The following is a 21,022-nucleotide window of genomic DNA, read 5'->3' on the forward strand; positions in this document are numbered from 1 at the left end:
AAGAATGGGTTAAACAGTTATAGAAAGCATAACTGAAACCTCCTCTGGAGTATGAGAAGACACAACGAAAAAACCTCTAAGAATGTGGGAAGGCCAGGGATTAGCACAGGATGGTCACAAAAGTGTCAGCTCCAGCGTTAGGTGAGTGACTGGGCATTGATGGTGCTGAGCAAGCTAAACCCAGATATAACTGGCTATTCAGGCTTTATTTAGCTTAATGGAATATATTCAGTATTTAGTGTGTCCTTGTTTATCTTCAGTAAAGAAGAAGAAAGGTTGGCTCAGACAGCAATCTGAAATGCACTGCAAGTTGGTATAATCCTGAAACTGCTAGAAGTGTTGTATTAGTTTCACCATTTGTTGTTGGGCTTTGTCCTTTTTAATGCAAGTTATTGTATTAATTGGATGTGTTTTATGGACTATGATTTCCTCTCCATGTTTTCACTGAAAACCATATTCAGAACTTCAATTTTTTACTTAATCTTCTCAACTATGATATGTAACTATCATATGATTGCTATAATTTTAAAGTAACTTTTGCATTTCATTTCATTCTCCTCATTAAAGAACTACTGTTTTCAGTGAAGAGTGTAATATTTAAGCTTTTCTATTCTCCTGCAAAATGTATGACATGAATTGGAGGGGACAGAGCAGACTAGTGTAAAGAGCCAGCAGCCAGCAGATGAGCAGTGAGAGCAGAGCAGCAGCATGCTTAGCCTTCCTCCTCTAAAGATGATACTCAGTGTTCAGTGGCTTTTAGTCTTGTGTTGGATCCATAGTGATTGTAGAAATGATCTGGGCAAATCTTCAAAGGCATCTCCTCCCAATCACAGTAGCATGTGTCTGTGTGGTGATACATGAGAACATTTATATAAATAATTACCCAAAGTAGCTGTGCTGTGGAATATGTAAGTCTGAGTGTATTTGTCTCACTTATATTTAAAATGAGAAATACAGAAGTTTAAAAGTTACAAAAGTTTTATGCCCATTCTATAGGCATTATGGGTTATTTAATATTTCTTTTACTGAAAAAGAACTTAGGTGATTTTGTTTTAATGGGTGTAAGGTAGAGAGCATTTTTGCTGAGCACCCCATAACATTTTTCCTTCAGGAATGACTGGTTATGGTGAAGATGCAAAAATCAAAAATTATCCATGACTCACCCCTCTCTTCCCACTTAGGATAAAATATTGGTAGCTCAGATTCTCTTTTAGGGAAAAAATTGAGTGTGTAAAAGCCCTGCTGCTGCCTGTGTTCTTGACTAGACGAGGAAGAGGTCCACCAGGAATGATACACACTACGGTTTGAAATTATCTGGCCTTGGACACCTTTCTAGTGGGGAGAGGAATGAAAATGGAGCCCAGAAGTAGCTGTGTTCTGTCAGTCATACTGGAGTGTTTTCTAGTTTCTTACCTCTATAAAGTATCCAGCACTGAAGACCTCTAGTGAATGTAAGCTGCTTGACCATAAATTCAAGTTTTCTTGCAATTATCTTTCACAGATCCTTTAAAAAACCCACATGAACCACAGCCTGAAAAGCACTGCTACAGAGTATCAGGGGCTGACAGTGCTGATATTACTCCTGGTTGTCTCATTGAAGGCAGAGGAACAGAAATTTCATTCCTTTGATCAAGACCCTGAGATTAGCTCATCTGGTCAGAGCATGGTGCTAACGCACCAACGTTGTAGGTTTGATCCATTCACTTACAATTTGGACTTGGAAGGGAGCCACAAGGATCATCAACTCTGAATATTTTGTGAAATCTTTGATACAGAGGCTTTTACTGCTCAAACTCCCGTAATTTGCAATTGCTGCTTAGTTTTAAGAAGCAACAGGATAGGGATAGAAGAGAAAAATGCTTCTTAAAACCACTCAAAATATCCTTCTGTGACAAATTATTAAACCTTGTATAAATTATTAAAGCAATGTAATCCTGAGCATTATGTTTAAGTGAAGACTAGGATGGTGAAAAGTATAATATTTAAATTCTCCTTTAACATATAAGCTCCCCTGATCTTGGATTGTGCTTTTTTTTTTTTTTTTTTTTTTTTAATTCCCACAGCCTTTGGCAAAAGTTTCTAGCTGTACAGGTTTGCTCTATCAATTAAAGTGATATTTTAATGTCAGCATTCATTAAGTCCCATATGCTTTGCACTGGAAAATAAGCAATGAAAGTCTCTAAAAGATGCAGTTTAATTGAAAACTGACTAAAGGAATAGTATTTTCCAACTCTTTGTTGTATTTTTCAGTAACTGAAAGTAGGGTTTATTGGAAAGTTGATAAAATTAGCCATGTAAAGTTAAGGACATAAACTCAAGGTCCAACAAGGAACATCAGTTTTGTTATTGCATGTATGGTATCACCTGGTACAAATTTGGGTAGACACTGAACAAACTGAATTCTAATGTACAAATGTGCACAGTGTGTCTACAACAAGGGAGAGTTTACTGTCTGGACTAATATTGCATTCAGATCTCTCTTCTGTCAAAACGTTAGCCCTAGAGGAGAGTGATTCAGGGCAGGAGGAGATGGTCAGCACTTCCCACACCCAAGTTTTACAGCCCTGACCTGATGCTGAGGGCCAGAAGCCCGTGGTTACAGATCCCCTCCGTAGCTACAGCCCAACTGGCAGTGTTGGTTTGCTCTGTGTGTCAGAAGAGTGGGCATGTTAAATGTGATGTCCTAGCTGCAAAAGGTTAACTCCACTGTAAGCTGTAGCCTTTTACATCAGATACCTCTCAGCTGTGAATGCAACTCTGAATATTTGTTCTCTGCCTTTGTGTTTGCACATACAGACAAGTCACTGAATGATTAATGATCTGCTTCATCACTGGGCCTGCACAGTTCCCAGCAATTAAACAATAAAAATGACTCTCCCTTCCTTCCTGTACTACAAAAGATTGCTTAGCTGGTCTGTAGGACTTGTTACAGCTTTTTGTTTAAATATGTATCTATTATATGCGTGCTCTTTTATGCTAGAGAGAGAATATGTTGCATATTCATGAAAAATATGAGAAAAGGCAAGCGGAAGAAATAAAGTTCAGATTTAATTTTGAGGAGAGTAAGGTCTATGTCCATTCTTTGGTGGGAAGGAGATCAGTAGGTCAAGATAAGCCCAAGAAGGTTTATCTCCTTCTCATGACCCTCCCTGTGGTGCCCTCAGTCCCTGTGCTGTTGCAGGAACAAACACGGTACTATTCAGGTCACAGGTATGGAAGAGCAGCCAAAAATTGGGCTTTCAACTGGAGCCATGCCCACTGTCAGCATTCAGGTCTTGAAGCAGAATCAGGGATGGCCAATGCTGTGCAGCCTGCTCACAGCAGCTGCTGGTCCAAGGAGAGGGCCTGTGTGGGGATTTTACCATGAGCTGGAGCGTTCACAGCATTTGGAGACTTTGATGGGTGCAGTGAGGAGCAAGGGAAGGGGAAGGTCACAGAAACAAGGGATCCCATGGCTGCATCTGTGTTCAGTAAGATGGAGCACTAACTTCTAGTAGATCACAGATTGATAGCTTTTTAAATGTTTGGGTTTCTTTATTGATACAGGTTTTGGATATTATATATGCAAAATCCAGGGCATGTGTATAATTCTTACTCCATTTCTTTCTTCCTCTTTAAATTTGTTGGAGAATTTTTACAATGCAACACAGAAGATGTTTAATCATCTAAAATGTTGCTGGTTTGAGTTATCTACTGACAAAAAAAAATCAGATTTATTCTTAAAATAGGTTTTTATGAATATTTTATTCAAAGAGTTGGATGGGTTTACTTTGCTGTTTTTTTAAAAAAAGATCTTTATGTTGAGACAATGATGGGGAATGCAAGCACAAATAATGCTTTCAGAAAAGGTTTTTACAATTCATTGTAGGGATTTTTAATGAAAGCATAATGCAGCTTTAAATAAAGCATTTACTACCTGTGAATGCTATAATACAGAATGAAGGGCTAGAAACCTTTCTGTGATGTCTTTCTGTACTGTTCTCATGCCAGAGAAATTGAATTTTGAAATGAAATTTTGATTTCATCCAAAATTTTATAGTGCATATTTTGGAAGTCACATATGCTCCTCACAAAATTAGATTTTTTGCAGTAATGTATAAGTAGCCTAAGATAACTAGGGGAAAAGCTTTTTTTCATTTAAGGCAGTAAACTTCAGTATTTGGACCTCCTCTCTCAGTGTCCAATGGATTCTTGTTTTCCACACTGTGTGAAATCAATCAAAATAATTTCAAACCAGAACCTGACAAATTTATCCATATTGGCTGATATATTCTGAGATTACCTCCTCTTACTTCAACAGAACTGTATGTGGACTAAAATGCTGTGTGCTATGATCAAGGTTACTGGATACAGCTTTTATAAAGCAACATCAAATCATCCATCACCATATTGATATAGTACGTTTTTGCTCCACATATGTTGAAACAGAAGTTGCTTCACATAATAGAAGACTCCAAAGTAAAACTCAGTTTTGGGAATGCCAGAAATCCCCTCAGAAATGCGGGGTATTGAAGACAATATTTTCCAGTTTGTCTCCTACTTTAGGGTTTCTATTATTTCCTTGTTCATTTACTCCATCATCCATAGGTCTCCTATATTTTCCAGTGTCCTTAGCCTAACCTTTTCCTGGTTTATTTTATGATTATAGGATTTTAATTACCATTCTCTGAAGGATAGTACATTTTAAATTAATTTGGTTGTCATGTGTAACATTATAGTCTGACACTCTGTACAACAGCACACAGGTAGGGGAGGTCCAGGTCTCTGAACTGTGTGGTCAGTGCTGGAGATGAGACAGGGAACCACACACCAGTTGTGTCTCCCTTTTTTACAGAGAAGGCTGTCAGAAGATGTATCATGCAGGAAGTGGGTGTTTTTCCTGTAGAACCAGGGCTACTGTTTTAGGTGTCTCATCCAAAGCCAGGGATAAGTTGGCCATTAATGCTAGCTTTGTGCCAAAGTTTGAAAAGTGAAGCTGTTTGCGAGCTTACGCATCTCTGAGGTTTTCAATACCAATCGTCTTTTGCAAATGCAGACAGGGCGATGAGACATCAGCACTCACCATGGTTATATTAATAGATTTGGTTGAAAATTCTTCTTGGGGTTGTTTTTTTTGCAGGTGGCCTTCCCACCCCATGTGTTTACTTTACATTTGGAAACTTGTATGTTTTCAGGTCCAGCCATGTCTCATGAAGATTTTTCCAAACAGAGAGTGATTGGAGGAGTGTCATGGTAAAGCTTAGACAGCTCATGTGTCAGGAATTATTGGCAGGGAAGGGTTTACATCCAAGTCATAACAGAGTTTCCACCCTGTGATTAGGGAGGGTGTGGTGTGATGCAGCAGAGCTGTGCTTCAGCCATAAGTACTTGGAAATGTGGAAGCTAGGAACAGGGAAAGGAAGAATACTATGCAAACCTTTTCACTGCTTCAATTCTGACATTAAAAGTCGAAGCCATGGTTGGGATTGTATTAGGAAAAATAATAATAACAATAAGAAATAATAAAGTATGCTGATGCTGTTTCATGGCAGTATGCAAAAAACCCCAAAAGGACAATCTTGAAGAATTTCTGGTTGCACTGTGTGTTCATTATAGAGCAGAGATAAAATGAGAATGGACAATTGTGGCGTTTTCTCAGTGCAAGGTGTCAGGAGGTGAAGATGCCCATTCTCCCTTGCCAGCTGGAGTAAGTGGATGTGCCAGCTGTGCCAGCTCTTCTGCCTATTCTGGATGAGTAAAACACCTTTAAGTTTTGGGACATTACTGAAACCTCCAAGGGGTGGGGAGAATATCTTAGAGACCTTCGGCCAGATTTTTTCTCCACCTTCCTTAGAGGATCTACTTCCAGAGAGACAAAGCTCAGAATGCAGATGGCAGTTCTTGTTCAATCCAGACCAAGAGACACATACTCAGGATATACAGACCGTGTTTCTTTCCAGCAGGTTTTACAGCAGTAGTTTAAAATCAAATATATAAGGCATTCCAGATGCTCTGTGTGGGGCAGCTTTCTACTGTGCTGAATGGTTGTTGGTGTTGTAGTGCAGCTCTGTGTTATTTAACTGTCAGATTTAGAATATAAATTAAAACCACGCCTCATTTGGAGAGTTGAACACCTGTGTATGAATCCTACTTCAACCAATTTTTCTTCTTTCTTCTCAGTTCCTGCAGAACCTTTATTGTGCAAGTTTGCTGATGGAGGACAGAAGAAGAGACAGAATCAGAATAAATACATACAGAATGGAAGAGCATGGCACAGAGAAGGCGAGGTGAGACTTGTAAGTCCTCCCTTCAAGCTTTAGTGTGGGTGTGCAATAATGAATACTTAGGAAAATGATAGGCATTGAGACTTCTTGGCTGGGTCTTTGGCATATTAAAAATGTGCAAGGAATTCTTACCTGACAGTTTGTGTCTCTATAAAAAAAAATACTTAACTGTGTCTTTCTTCTGAGGAGAAAAGGCAAAATGTGAAATGCTGAGTCCTATCTCATTAAAGTGAATAATAAAATCTCCTTCAACTTGATCATAATATAAACTTCAGCTTTCTCATATTATTAAACTACCAGAAATATAACTATGCTCACATGCAGTAAATACTCCTTTGATCTATGCAACACTAAAATTCACATAATTTTCACAAGATTAAAATAGTATACCAGTGCCATGCAACATTATTATTTTTAGTCAACAGTGGTTTTAATCTTTAATGTTCAAGATAATGGTTTCATAGACTTACTGTGGTTAGCAAGCCTAGACACCTCATTTGTATAAGACAGGAAAATTCAAATGTGCCTTCTGAAAAACTGCACTCCCCATTCATTCTTGTAGTTCATATATTGTAGGCAACACCCTACCATAATCATCTGCATGCCCTGAATCTCAAACACACACATGTTCTTTTAACCAGGTGTTGAATAGATTGCATTTTGTTCCTCATGATGGGAACATGGAAACTTGTATTCACAATCAATATTGCTGATCCTCTTCACTGTATAATTACTTCTGTTAATTAACCTTTCATTAAGTTTTGGTAATAAATTATTTCAATACAAATTTTCAGTTAAAAATTTAGACAAATAAAGAAAGAATAAGAGAAATAATTTACAACTAAAATTAATTTTGTCAACTCTCTCTTTTCCACTTTTTTTTTTTTAAGGCTGGAATGACACTCACATATGATCCAACCACAGCTGCTTTACAAAATGGGTATGTTGAGTAACAGCACACTAAGAAAAAAAATATTGGCATTATGAAAGATGCACAGAACTAGCATTTAATAAATATTTCTGCATTTTCTAGATTTTATCCATCACCCTACAGTATTACAGCAAACAGAATGATCACTCAGACATCCATTACGCCATATATTGCTTCTCCAGTTTCTACATACCAGGTTTGTATTTAGATCTTGGTAGCTGAAATGGTTCATTGGAGCTTGTGTTTATTTATCAATTGTTACATCTGCTTTTATGAAGTCTCCAATAATGCTTCATTTTAATGAAGTGGCCTTCTTGTGGTGCAAGTGACAGCCTGCAGACCTGAGTGTGTGTTTCAGGAAGCACAGCAATTTAACGAGATCCTGGTGCCTTGCAAAACAAGTCTCCAACTTGTGCTGATGGCTGATGGATTTGTAGCATTCTGCATTGCATGGAAGATTTTTCATTTTCTCTCAAATTCTTTTAATGTCACCAGTATATGTGAAGTAATTATTCTTTATTTAAAACCTTCTTGGTTTAATTAAATTCATTTTTAAAGATGTTTTTCCATGCATTTTGAGGTTTCCTCTGGTTTTTTTTTCTCAGAAAGCTCAACAGTAATATCTTGTGTAGTTGTACTAAGAGGGGTACAAAAACACTCTTGACATTAGAGAAGAAAATTTGAAAAAAAGAGCTCAGAGTTCAAATTACTTTAGCAGTCAAATTCAGTGTCTTTATATTAGGAGTCAAGCATTTAATAGCCTAGGACAGTATTTCTAAACCAAAGGTTACTTCATTTTGAATAATAAATTAAATGTAAATTGTGAACACTTTTGTCCAAAGCTTTCTGAAGAGGGATTTTGATAGGTGCCATCTTGAGTCCTCACAAGGGATATTGATACACAATTCAACACATCAGGAAATTATATGGAACAGTTTTAGCACTTTGATATAGATCTCTTAGGAACCCTCAATTTTAGGGCATTGTACATTCCAGTTTACAAACAACTTGCTTTAAATACAACTGGTATGGCAGTCTCAGATCTGTGCTCTGTAATTACTACTTGAGACATGCAAATTATGCCAGTGTATGCTAAATGATGAGCTATTTTGGCATTTTAATGTTTAACACATAGATGGAGTAAACAGCAGTAATTCAGGTCATAAATAACCCAAACTAATTAAATTTAGAAAATTCTTACCTCTAGGTGTCAGGGGAAGGAGAAGGAGAATGCTTTCCATTGAGAGAGACATGCTGAGCTTTCTAATTGCTCTGTGTGTGAATGAATATGGAAGGGAATGTAAACGGGAGGTGGAAGGCGAACAAAGGCACTGTGGGCCCTGCATCCTCTGTCTCTTGCAGAAATTTCCATGTAACCTTCAATTCCAAGTGAGGAGGATGAGGAAGAATTGTCTAATATTAGTCTGGGGATCTAATGCCATCTTGCATGAGCAAAGTGTTGTGTAGGAGTTAAAACTGTGTTCTCTGGTGTGAAGGGCAGCTGGATTTTTTTATATTAATTTCTGAGGTGACTTATGCAACACAATGTTTGCTCTCGGCAGACAGTGCTAGACTGTATTTTTCAGTATACTGAATCATTCTGCTTGGTACTGCATTACCTCAGAAATTACAGTAAGTTCTTACCCAGAAAAATATTTCAGTAAGATTAACTGCTATTCTTTATTAAAATATAAATTATTTATTGATATAAGACTCTCTGATATTCAGAATCCATGTAAAAATTCGAAGTTGGCATGGAAACATACTACTTAGCAATACAGTATTATTTTTTGGGCTCATTGAGATAGGCAGACCACAATCCATTATGTTTCCAGAAATGTAGTTACCAGTATTTCAATATACATGCCATGGAGCTTAAATTATTGTGGATGGAGTTATTAATATCATTATGCTTGAAGTGACACAGTAATTGGAATTGAAAATTAAATTGAAGTATTCTGTATTGGGGAGGAAGGAGGTTCTTGGCCAGAAGAGTTTCACAATTTGAGTATTAGTCACATCTTCATTACTGATCTCTTCTCGCTGAATCCTGCAGCTTTCTGTCTTCTACACAACAGGATGTATCACACAAGCACAGTTCTTGTTGGGCTTTTTTTTTCCTTTGAGGCATGGTATAACCTGCTCCTAGATTTATTCTTATTCAGGTAAACAAATTAAATAAAGTTTTGGCTAGTGTTTGTTTCTGCAGCCCCTGTACACCCAAATGACTGGACTGAGCCTGTTGCTATCATAGTGTGAGATTAGCCAAAGCTTTAGTCAGGCTGTACCGGTATTTTTGCCATTAAGATTTTGCCTGAGGAAAGGGAGTGTTCCAGTCCTTTCCATTCCAGTTTTGAACTCCTGTTTGCTCTTTTCCTGACTGAAAAAGGAAAAAAAAAAAACCCAAAAAAAACCCCACAACAACTCTGGTTTGAAAGTAAGTACCGAAAGGAGGCAAGAAATATTTCCATCTTCCAGAAAATTCCTCACCTCAATTTTTTTCAAGGCTGTGTTTTTACCTCTCCTGTTAACACAGCTCTGGGAGTGGTGGTAGAGGCATTTAAAAGGCTTTAATATCCAGCAGCAGTGGTGAGCCTGCTCTGTGTGTGGTGCAGGTCAGATTCCTGCCTTACATACCTACAGCAGGTGGGGAGGAAACATTTTTGTTCTTACCTTTAGTATTTCGTGCAGCACACTTTTTCAAAGAGCTGTTGCAACCAGCTCTTTTTTAACCAGGATAACAATATAACCTGTTAGTTTCCCTTTTTATAATTCACTTTGTCATGTGAAGTTAGGCATTCTACTGCAATTGAAGTATTTGGGCAGTCCCTGATTTTGGAGAGAAAATGCTTGTTGCACGAGCAGGAATTCTCATCAGAGCCACCTCCTCTTCCTGTGCTTTGGGAATAACACACCACAGTGTCTCAGAGAAGAATAGCTCTCCTAAATTCTCCTAAATCTTCTCCTTTTTCCTGGAACAAAATTACAGAATTCTTGATTTTTTTTTTCTTTCAGTTGTGAAAATACTATGATTTTTTTTTTTTTGTTCAGATCACACTAGAAGGCTATACACTGGAAGGTGCTATACCTTCTGAGATCCCAATTACTTTTCCACAAAGGAGTTTCTGAGACAGGAGGAGCTTCCTTTTTCAACATAGCAGAAATCTGCCATTTATCTATTTGACCCCTGTCATTGTACTTGATCAAGTTTCTGAAACCTGCACTAAAAACATTGTCTTTTGTTCTGACAGGTGTATGTGGTCTATGGTCTCCAAATCTTTTCTCTGATTTACTGGTTACAATGAGTACATTTTTCATAGAAATCAATGTTGTTCCACAGAGGGGCTAATTGGATTAAAAAGTCAATAAATAAGGGAGGAGGCATGTTAACATGATTCAGGTTATTACTATATCTAAGTTGGAGTATTCCAAGAATGTGTAAAATGAAAAATAAAATACCACTTTTGTTCTAGGTTCAGAGTCCTTCTTGGATGCAGCCTCAACCATATATAATGCAGCACCCAGTAAGTTTCTATGCTTCTCCACTGTTGTTTTTATCTATTATATAAACACTTTACATACTTTAAACAACAGGAAATATGTCAATTCCTGCCCAATTACTTCCATGGATCAAAATTAATAGCGAAATGAAGACAGTAACATGAACTTGGGCCTCATTTTATTAGGAAAAAAAAGAAAGCTACCTTCAGACTATCAATGTGATGAGAACCACTAGAGAAAATTTCCAAGAGGAAACTTAGTGGTGTTGGTTTTTTTAGTTTTGTTTTATTTTATTTACTCTAAATTGAAAGCACTTTGCAAATACCAAATATTTTATATACTGTTTACCTTTCAGGAGCTGAAATTGGATACAAAGTATTTTAGAAAAGATCTACAATAGTTCAGACTGGATAATTTGTGAAAGACAGATGGATGTAGTGATATGAATGACATTATGGGCGCTCACTTGAGAAAACCTGCATAGCTTGTTCTGGCTTCACCACTCATGAGTAATGCTGGTCTCCTTACACTTTTGGCTGTGGCATCTGCAGCAGACTGTCAGGCATTCTAATCTCTACTCTCCCATGATATTTTGCTTCTGTCTGTGTCATTTGCCAATTAAGTACCATTACATCTGAGACTTACTGGGTTTCTTGAGATGGGCAGTACTAATAATAACAGGCACTTTAATACATGCACTCCCATAGTTAACAAACTGGTCTGTTTCCAGATATAGAAAGGATATTGTCTTGACTTTAATTAAGCTCTCCATGAAGATTATAGAGTGTATGTCTTTTTAGCAGAACATTTTCTTCTTGGGCATGCAGAGGAGGTGATGTTGAACCAGAACACCCTCTCACACGCTTGATGGTTGTTGTATTTGTGGGTTTTTGGTGTTAAATACACATACACAGAGTAGGTTTTAACTTTCCTCTCTATCAACACAGATTTTCATAAAACAACATGCTGCAAATAATGCAGTGAAAGACAAGAGTTGATATGTTATAATGGTGTATTAGTTTAGGTGTATTCGTTTCACAGGTACACAAGATGAGATTTCCCAGTTGAAGATAAAGACCTAGATTCTAGACTGAAGTTCAGTTTTGGCCTGTGCAAAGACGGGTGCTGTCTTGCTCATTTGCTTTTCAGAGAAGCCTGCAGTCTACAGACAGGAAATTCTTTCAGTGTTTGATGTGCCTGTGACTCATTTCATCTACACTGATCACATGGTTGTTTTTCCAAGTATATTCTTTACTTCTTTTTTTTTCTTTTTAAGGATTAGTTATTGATTCAAAATACTTTCTATCAGTACATTGCAATTATTTCTGTTAGTTTTGAGCCTCCATTAATTTTAATCAACACCTTCTGCAAGCATAAGTCATATAAAGTATTTGAAAATGTGTTTCTGTGGAACACGATCAGTAAAATGAAATTCTTGATAATCTTCCATTTCAGTTAACTCTGAAAACTTTTATGAGTGTGCCCTCCATTTTAAGCAATCTGAAGTGTTTAAAAGTTTAGAGTATAATTTGTAGGAACTTAACAAAATGATACGGAAGCAATAGAAATGTCATCAGGAGCAGCTGGTATTTAGACAAAGAATCAGGATTGCTAAGTCACTCCTCTAAAATGTGCGTGCTAATGAAAGCAGCCACTGAGCAGGGCAGCTGTACCGTGTGATGGGTAGGAGCACAAATGTTCTTCCTCCAAAGCCACCATTCCTAAAGGTGAGATAAAAGTTTCTTCCTAAAGCATGAAATTCCGAAGCTTAAGCTGAGTGAATCTGTACCAGGTAACATGTGCAAATTTTTGCTTTCAAGTCAGCATCTGGTTAAACTCATATTTTACAAAAGATTTTCAGCAGGTCTCTCAAGGGTATTGCACATCAATTGAATGTACAACGGGAAGTCAAAGCAGGTCTCCCACCTTGAGCATCTACAGATGCTCAAGTAAAATACTCAGAATGCCCCAGACCTGCTTTTTGAGTCAGTGCCTGGGATTAAGGAGAGTTCTTGTGGTACATCCCCTCCGAAGGACAGTCCGTACGTAGACTCTCAAATCAAAAATTAAATTAAATCTGAGTGCTGCAGCCATTTCTTTGTTTCTCTGTTTTACCAGGGTGCTGTTCTGACTCCCTCCATGGACCACACCATGTCACTACAGCCTGCATCGATGATAAGCCCTCTGACACAGCAGATGAGTCATCTTTCATTAGGCAGTACTGGAACAGTATGTAGCCATTTGATACAAAATAGAACTTACCCAAGTAGCAAATACTGCCTGTAGATCACAGGATCCCTGTGCAGCTTGCATGTGGGAAAAAGTATTCCTATTAGTCATCTTATGTCCAGTAAATTATTAGAAACTGTCTCCATTTAAAAATTATATTTAGCAGCTTTTATTCACTCTATTAACTGATCGGGAATTGGAAATGAGTAAATAAAAATAGACCGTAATAAATGAAAGGAATCCAGGAGATAACTTCTGAGTTGCATCCAAAAGATTAAAAATAGTTAGTTTTACTCTTTATACTCCTTTCAATTCCAGTCTCTTAAAGTGTGGAACAGAAGTTAAATCAAAAGAGATTCAGACTTGCTTCTAAACTGCAAGGCCCTTATTTTCTGACCAGATTGGGTTAAAAAAAGGGAATATGATAACTGGGGTTAACAGAGAAGGAAGAGGCCTTTACATAGTCTTTGAAGTCTAAATTTGAATTTTCTCAGAATAGATACATGACTTTCTGGGAAGCCTATTGATTTCAGATGCAAAAGTCTTTCTCTCGTGTACATTGCTTTAGGGAAACAGTCAGTGTCTGTTAAACAATACCATGACAGGTATTTTGAATACTTTTACACTTCTCCTGGGGTTTAACTCAATGTGATGGACTCTGTCTTTCTAGTACATGCCAGCCACAACAGCTATGCAAGGAGCCTACATCCCCCAGTACACACATGTCCAGACAGCAGCAGTTCCTGTTGAGGTCAGTATATTTTATAAAAGACCAGAGATAAGAAATATCAATACGATTCTTTTTCCCCCCCAGGGAAAAATAATGCTCAAAGGCAAATATTTTAACTGTGAATGTACTGTGAATGCCACATGTATTAAAACTATAAAATGTCATTTTTCTCAACTAATGTAGCCAGTATTACAATGAGGAATTACCTGTACTTATGGCAGTACAATACTTGGAGCAATCTTCTCTATGAGCATAGCTCAGGCAAAACCTTTGTTTTGTCAAATGTAACTCCAATAGTAACAAATCAGGGAGTGTATTGTAATTTTGATCTTTCATTTAGTTTACCTGTGTACAGGATTATCTGCCAGCAGACCTTGATTGTAGCTTTTTGCAGAGAATCCTGATTTGACCCTGGCATCTCAGGATACTGTGCATGTTTGCCTAATAAATCTCTCCATTGAAGAGTAATTTATTACTTTTGTTGGAGAGCATAACATAAGTAAACTAAATAATTTATCTACTACTTTAGCTTACCTTGCACTCTTTCATAGGTCAGTACTTCTTTAAAGAGGAGTTAGACAAGGCATGCTGCAGCTCATGTATTCAAAATGAGTGCCAGACAGTCTCTTCAGAGAGTAAGAAAAAACCCCTTCATCTCAAAGTCTGTTTATCCAGAAACTCCAGAGTTTGTTTGACTCATTTTGGTGCATCTGCCCATGTGGACCAGAGAAGTTCTTTTGGTAATTGCCTGATTGCTCTGTCTGCCAGAGCACTCTCAACTGATTTAATTGCCTGGTTTCTGGGGAGCCTGGTGCAAAGTCCCATCTACAATTCTTTGTGTTGCCTAGTGCTAATCCCATTGCAGTATTCATAGTGTTTGTGTGCTAAGTAGATCCCATTCTTCTCCCTCCCCTTCAAAAAGAGAGGGACAGAATGCTCTTTTACATCTACAGATAGAAAATATTCTAGCAGTGATTTGCTCTCTTTATTTATTTCTATAATGTCAAAAGTTTGAGGGGTTTTTTTCATTATCATCAAAAGCGTCTGTGGAAGTACAAAGTTAGCATGACCATTTAATTTCTCTGTTTGCTGAAATATTAATCATGGTAAAGTTAACACCTGAGATTTGGAATACCTCACTTGAGAAATGCAATGAAGATTTTAGATTTGAAGACTGTTACTGGTGTGAGTCAAGTGGAAATACAGATTGCAGGTAATGCTGCTTGATTTTGTGTCTCATGGCTTGCCTTCCTTTTCATTTGCAGGAAGCCAGTGGTCAGCAGCAGGTTACAGTAGAGACATCCAGTGACCATTCTCCATATACGTATCAGCAAAATAAGTAACTGTGAGGTAGGGGCTCATCCTGTCTCATGAAAGATGTGAATTCAAAGATGCTTTATTTCATAATTCACATTACTCTGTATTGAACTATTTTTTTGGTCATATAAATAATACTGATGATAATATCTGTGGACAGTGAAGCTGATTCGAACTTGGCCAGAGTCAAAAGCCAGGGAAGGAAACATGGGATCCAGAAGTGAATTAATGAATTCTGAGTCATATTGTTTTAATGATTTCTCTATACTATAACTGGATTATGTTGGATTTTAATTTGTTCATTTTAGCAGCATGCTGTATACAGAACAACAATGAATTAATGCAAAAATACAAGAATCAAAATGCTAAAGGGAACTGTACTGACAGACATATCATGCTCTAGTTTTGTGGTACCTGTAAGATTAGAAGCAGCTTTGTGGCTGACTTACAGGCCACGGGCAGGGAGGCAGTCTGGTAGAAATCCTGGCTGACCTTTTCTCCTGAAGACTTCCCATTATTCTAGGAAAAAGCAATTTGGTCCAAAATTTTGTCAATTAGTTTTTAACCCATGTCCTCATTTGGCTCTGATTCCAGATGTTATTTTCCTACTCCAGGTTTCCTCTGGTTCTGCTTGCATGGCCTTTTTTACTAGCAAATCATTAGCTTTACCTCAGCTTACTTATACAGAATTGTTTTGCTTTCTGTACATTTCCGTCCTGAAAATGTTACTTGCACTAACTGTTCCCTTTTCCATGATCCATGTTTTAAAGTTTTGGAATTTAGTTTTTCCTTTTCCTTAACTCGTGGTTTGTTTTTGTTTTTTTGTTTTTGAGTGCTTTGTAAGCCAGGCAACCTGGCTACATAATTTTTTACATCATATTTTCTAAGACCTCACACTGAAAAATTCCATTTATCTGCAATCATGTGCTGGAGGCCATGTTAGAAAGGTTTCTCTAGAGCCCTTGTGGCATTTATTTGATACTGCAAAATCCAAATCGGTTATGTGCTACCATTGTGTGATCTCTCTAAAATGTATTGATCCAACAAAACACACATTTTGGCATTAGCTTTGATCCTGCAGGTCAGCTCTGCTGTTTGACGGGAGTGCTCTCATCCCCATTATTGGCATAACAGCCTCTTGTATGGAAAGATAGAAACAAACCAATGGGGAAACTTGGCAAATCCAACAGATGGCAGAGCAGCGTAGCACAGCACATGACCTGTGTTATTCCTGTCGTCGGGCCAAATGCTGGCATCTAGAGGAAGCCCACATCCTTGATTTGCTTCCAGGGCAGGCAGAAAGCAAAGCCACAGGCTCTTCTCGTTACCCATCTCCTCCTGTTAAATCCGTGACTCCTGCACGTTTCCCATGCCAAGGCTGTTGCCTGGTGTTAACCGCTTTTCAAGGAATTGGATGTTTTGCCTTAAGTCTTCCCTGTGGGCATGTAAAACCTCCTTACTAACAGAGATCTGTGGTAGCCAGCGAAGCGTAATCCTGCATGTCACATCCCCATCCTGCCTGCCTCTCCCAGCCTGTCAGTATCTTTCCCCATAGACTGAGGCCAGGCATGAGGAACAGCCTTAAGTCTGCTGAAAGGATGAGTTGTTGCCATCCGAGACATGTTTTGTGTTGATGACTCTGTGTAGAATTCCAAGCTCTGTGAGCAACTCTTTGTGTTTGCTGTACGTCAGTTATCCACTTATTTTAATCTTCAGAGAAGCACTGTTACCTGTATTTATATGCATAGGAACAAGTGAAATCTGTGTCAGCAGAGGCTGTAGCAGTGGGCACATGGGGAAGGTTAATATTACCCAGCTGATTTCAGCCTCAGAGCATGGCATTTGGTATTTCTGTCCCTGGAACATGCTGGTACTTGTCGTGTTTCAGACAGGTGAAGGGGAGGGAATCAACACTTATTTTGTGCCCTAAATACAGGGAACACTGCAGTCTCTTGATTGTTGTGGCTTTGTCACTGTTGTCAAACTGCAACATTTTCTAACTCCACATGCAGCACTTTGGGAATGTCCTATTTAAAGTCAGTATCCATATTCCCATAATTCGAGGAGTAAATTACAACTAGCACATTTGCATGAGTGGATGCAGTCAATCAGAAATACTCAGTGTCTTTCCTCTGGCAGCTACATTTAGTAACTTTCTAGCTTCTTTTCAAAAAGTTCCTTCTATGTGAAAAATAGTCAAAGGGACTTGAAAAAAAAACCAAACCTGTTTTATATGCACCTACAAATGTACAAGCCTTAAAATACCAAACTTTGCCTTGCTTTGAAAAATTAAAAGATTGTCTAAACTTTTTGTCGTTAGCTGGGTATTTTTTAAACCCCTGTGGCAATACAAGCCAGTACACTGAAAAGTCTGCCTTCAGGTATGACGAGCCCTGCCTTGCTGTTCAGTGTTACCATCAGGGAGGCACAGTAGCTGTGTCTGTTTTAGCTGTTGCACGTAGCCTCCTTGAGGCTGCACCAAAAGAAAGTTCTTGTTCCTTTTCCAGACATCAAAAGCCTTGGAGATGCCACAGGAGTAGCACACTCAACCACTTCTGGTCGATTAAAAGGAACAACAACAAAACAACAAAGAAGGGAAGAGCTTTGAGTGCAGCCTCACAGTTCCCCCGTGGGAGCTCTGTGTGCTGAGCAGCTCTAGAGAGAGAGGGGGAAATGCAGCGCAGGCTCTGTCCTGGTGAGAGCCTTATCCTGGGCAGGGCTGAGCGCCTGCAGTGCCGCCTGTGTCCCCTCCCAGGTTCATACTCACGTTCATGTAGTCTTCTCACCGCTGTCTAAAATAGGAAATCAGTTTGTTTTGTGGACAGCTACGTTAGAAATGAAGTGTGTGATTGTAACTCCGCTCTAGCTCTGACCTTTCTGTGTTACAGATGTCCAGTGTTGACCTGGCCTGGAGAAGGGTGCAAAGGCTGAAACAATCATGGATTTTACTGATCAATTGTGCTTTAGGAATTATTGACAGTTTTGCACAGGTTCTTGAAAATGTTATTTATAATGAAATCAACTAAAACTATTTTTGCTATAAGTTCTATAAGGTGCATAAGAAAAACCTTAAATTCATCTAGTAGCTGTTCCCATGAACAGGTTTATTTTAGTAAAAAAAAAAGTTTTTATCAAGTGTTATGACGCAAAAAAAAAAAACCTTCAAATTTCTGGGTATGCACAGATGACCACGAAGACTTATTCACGTGCATGACAGAATTTGTGCTTTGGTTTATTTTTATTATGTTTGTTTCTTTTATCTTTTTTTTTTTTTTTTTTGTATGAAATGGATTTTCTGAAGTTTAAAATAGTAAAACATCTAAGACGATGTTCTGTGCTTGCAGTGTGTGAGTGTTGCTTTAGTGCAGTGTTGCAGTTATAGTGTCTGGTCTCTTAGCTTTCTGTTTTTCTTTTAATGTAGTGTGAAGTGTCTTATCCTTTTCTATAAATTCCAATTTGCCTTAAATCTTTCAATGCTGTAGCTGTTTCAGTAAGTAGTCCAAACTAATGGTGTAGAATGCTTTGACCAAATGAGCTGGTCTATTATGCCTTGTAAAACAGCAGCATAGGGCTTTTAAAGGTAGTCAATAAAAATTGCTGAAAATTTGGCTTTTTTAATGTGTAGTAAGTGTTTTTAATGATTTTTTCACATAATATGTAAGGTAGTGAAATGCAAGAGGGGAAAAAATGTTTTGTGTGAAACACATTTTCTGACTGGGGAAATTTTAATAGTATAAATTGTTTGTAAGGCCATATGCCAATAGTTCCCTCTGGTAGTTTGAATGATTTAGGAACTCTGCTGTATGATGCAATGTAAAATCTTTTTTTGCCTTTTTTCAGAAACTAACTTGATGTTCTAGTTTTAGCATAGGTAGAGTAGGGAGTTTGGGGTGGAGATATCACCGAATGTTTTTGTCCTTCCTTTATACTAATGATAGTGCTTTAGGATGAGGATTGTGCTGAGACTTAGCAAACAAAAAAGTTGCTATTACAGCAAAATGGCAAAAGCTAAAGGACTCGTTTTCAAACATATGCTGAGATTTAAGTAGAAGCATAATTGATTGGGTACTAGCTCTCTATAGTAGGTAAATAAAAATAAAAAGACTTGGCACTTTTAAAAGGTAACTTTACCAAAGAACAAAGAGCCAGTAACCAATAATTCTGATTTGTCTCAGCATCGTGTCTTCTGTACTCTTTATTTTTGCCGGACCAGTTTGCGGTTAAGAGAATGTGCCTTTTTTGTACATTTGCATTTAGGTTTTATAATTTTAATTGATGTATGGACACAAAAGCATGAAGGAAGACTTGGATCCAAGCAGTGCCACACTTTACATCATCACTACAAGTGTTAAATGTAAAGAAAACCAATTTTGAAACTATGAAATTCCTGATTCATAAATACACAGTTATTTGTACTTCACATATTAGATAATTCACTGCTACTAAAGCTTTTTATTACAATTGCATATGTTTTAAATTGAATGATAAATTAAGTTGTCTTCCAAAACTGTGTACTTCTCTGGTCAGCTGTATATGATCAGTTATCTACCTCAAAGTTTATTTCCTTTTGTATTGGGACAGGTTGCTGGCCCTCCCTGTTTCCACAGACCAAATCATCCTAGCTCGGGAGCTAGGGCTAAGCAGTTGTTTCTTTCAAGTATTTTTTAGTTTTTAAATTTTGTGTGAGTATTGGAGTATAGATGTCGGTGACATTTCATAGTTTCAAAAGTAAATTGCTGCTCTGAGAAGTGTAGATTCTAGTGAAATGCATAGTCATAAGAGATGTGTTTTTGTTTTTTCTTTTTTTAAAAAGTTGTGGTATTATTGGTTCTATGCTCCCTGGAATATTACTGCTTTGTAAAAGTCCAGACTTCCTGCAGCACCTTGCCTGTATTTGGTAACTTTCCAAACCTGGATCTCTCACTACTTGCTATTTTTGCATTAATTAAAAACTGCAGTATGATAGCTGTGTTAGAGGGAGGGAAGAGTTGCTGCCAGAAATGTCTGAACTAAGTGCCATACTCATTGTCTGGGTAAGATTTGGGAAATTTAACCTCTGTACATAAAGAAATAATCAGTTACTTAAACATCACATAGTAGACAGCCATTAAATTATAAAAAATTAATTTATGAAGAAAGACCTTTTGTACAGATTGAAAAAAAAAAAAAAGATTTTCATAGAGATATCTATATGATCAAGAGAGTTAATTTTTTATTTTTGTTTTACTAGTGCCACAAACTTGCCAGTGGTAACTTATTTGTCCGGTTCAAGATAACTCTGTAGTTTTGTTTCCTAGGACTTGTTGTTAAACGCCAAAAGACATTTTTGAACTGTAAATTTGATTAGATTGTTAGCTTTTTCTGTTTTATTTCTTTGAAAACTTTTGAATAAAAAAGATCCAAAAAAAAAGAAAATGCATCGTCTTTTTCCTTCAGACCTTCCTTTATTGGGGGAAAACCCAAACACGTTATAGTAAAACTTCTGCATTTATTTTGAAATGTTTGGAATTGCTTTCTGCTTGACAGCCTGGGGTTTTTTTCTCCTCTATCTTTTATCAAAACCAAAATTTAACTCTTTCACACCACACTACAAAATTACTAATACTTCCAAACAGAACAGGAGAAGATATATGAAAAATATATGATGAGATGTCTGGTTTGGATGCAAGATCTCCGTTCTGCTGTGCATCAGCCCACATGGGAGCTGTGTGTAAGCAGGCTGGCATGCTGTGGCTGTAAATGCCATTTTCCTGAGGTAAGGCTGGAGGTGCAGGGTCACTTTGGTAGCTCATGGCACAGGATCTCTGCCTTCAAATGTTTTTGCCTTCCCACGTGTGCTGGTGTTGGCTGGAATGCCTAGGTCTGGAGAGCAGAGGTGATCCTTCACTGGATTCAGAGATCCCCAATGTTGGCCTTCCAGCTGCCATCTTTAACCCCCGTATTTCTTCAAAGGTAATCTCTGGTTTGATTATCCCTTTGGCAGGATCAGTACTGCTGGTGGTGTGTGTCAGGTAGAGGAGTGCTCTGACCAAAGTAAGGCTTGGGAAGGCA

At 37.8% G+C, this 21,022-nt stretch overlaps 1 protein-coding gene across 4 annotated transcripts in view; it reads left to right on the forward strand.

Annotated features, from left to right (window-relative positions):
* The window catches only part of RBMS1 (RNA binding motif single stranded interacting protein 1), a 142,680-nt gene extending 122,410 nt beyond the window's left edge, over positions 1–20,270 (forward strand). For 2 of the 4 annotated variants that reach the window (XM_063400661.1, XM_063400664.1), the window contains exons 7-14: positions 6,160–6,275; positions 7,154–7,203; positions 7,297–7,390; positions 10,668–10,718; positions 12,814–12,924; positions 13,595–13,675; positions 14,920–15,004; positions 17,860–20,270. In XM_063400661.1, coding sequence (XP_063256731.1) covers positions 6,160–6,275; positions 7,154–7,203; positions 7,297–7,390; positions 10,668–10,718; positions 12,814–12,924; positions 13,595–13,675; positions 14,920–14,997 — 581 coding nt within the window. In that variant the 3' untranslated portion in view covers positions 14,998–15,004; positions 17,860–20,270. Of the gene's footprint in view, positions 1–6,159; positions 6,276–7,153; positions 7,204–7,296; positions 7,391–10,667; positions 10,719–12,813; positions 12,925–13,594; positions 13,676–14,919; positions 15,005–17,478 lie in introns of all 4 variants that reach the window. The other 2 variants (XM_063400662.1, XM_063400663.1) reach the window with 2 other exon arrangements.
* The last annotated feature ends 752 nt before the right edge of the window (positions 20,271–21,022 follow it).

This window comes from Prinia subflava, chromosome 6 (genome assembly GCF_021018805.1).
Source record: "Prinia subflava isolate CZ2003 ecotype Zambia chromosome 6, Cam_Psub_1.2, whole genome shotgun sequence".
Classification (NCBI taxonomy): domain Eukaryota; kingdom Metazoa; phylum Chordata; class Aves; order Passeriformes; family Cisticolidae; genus Prinia; species Prinia subflava.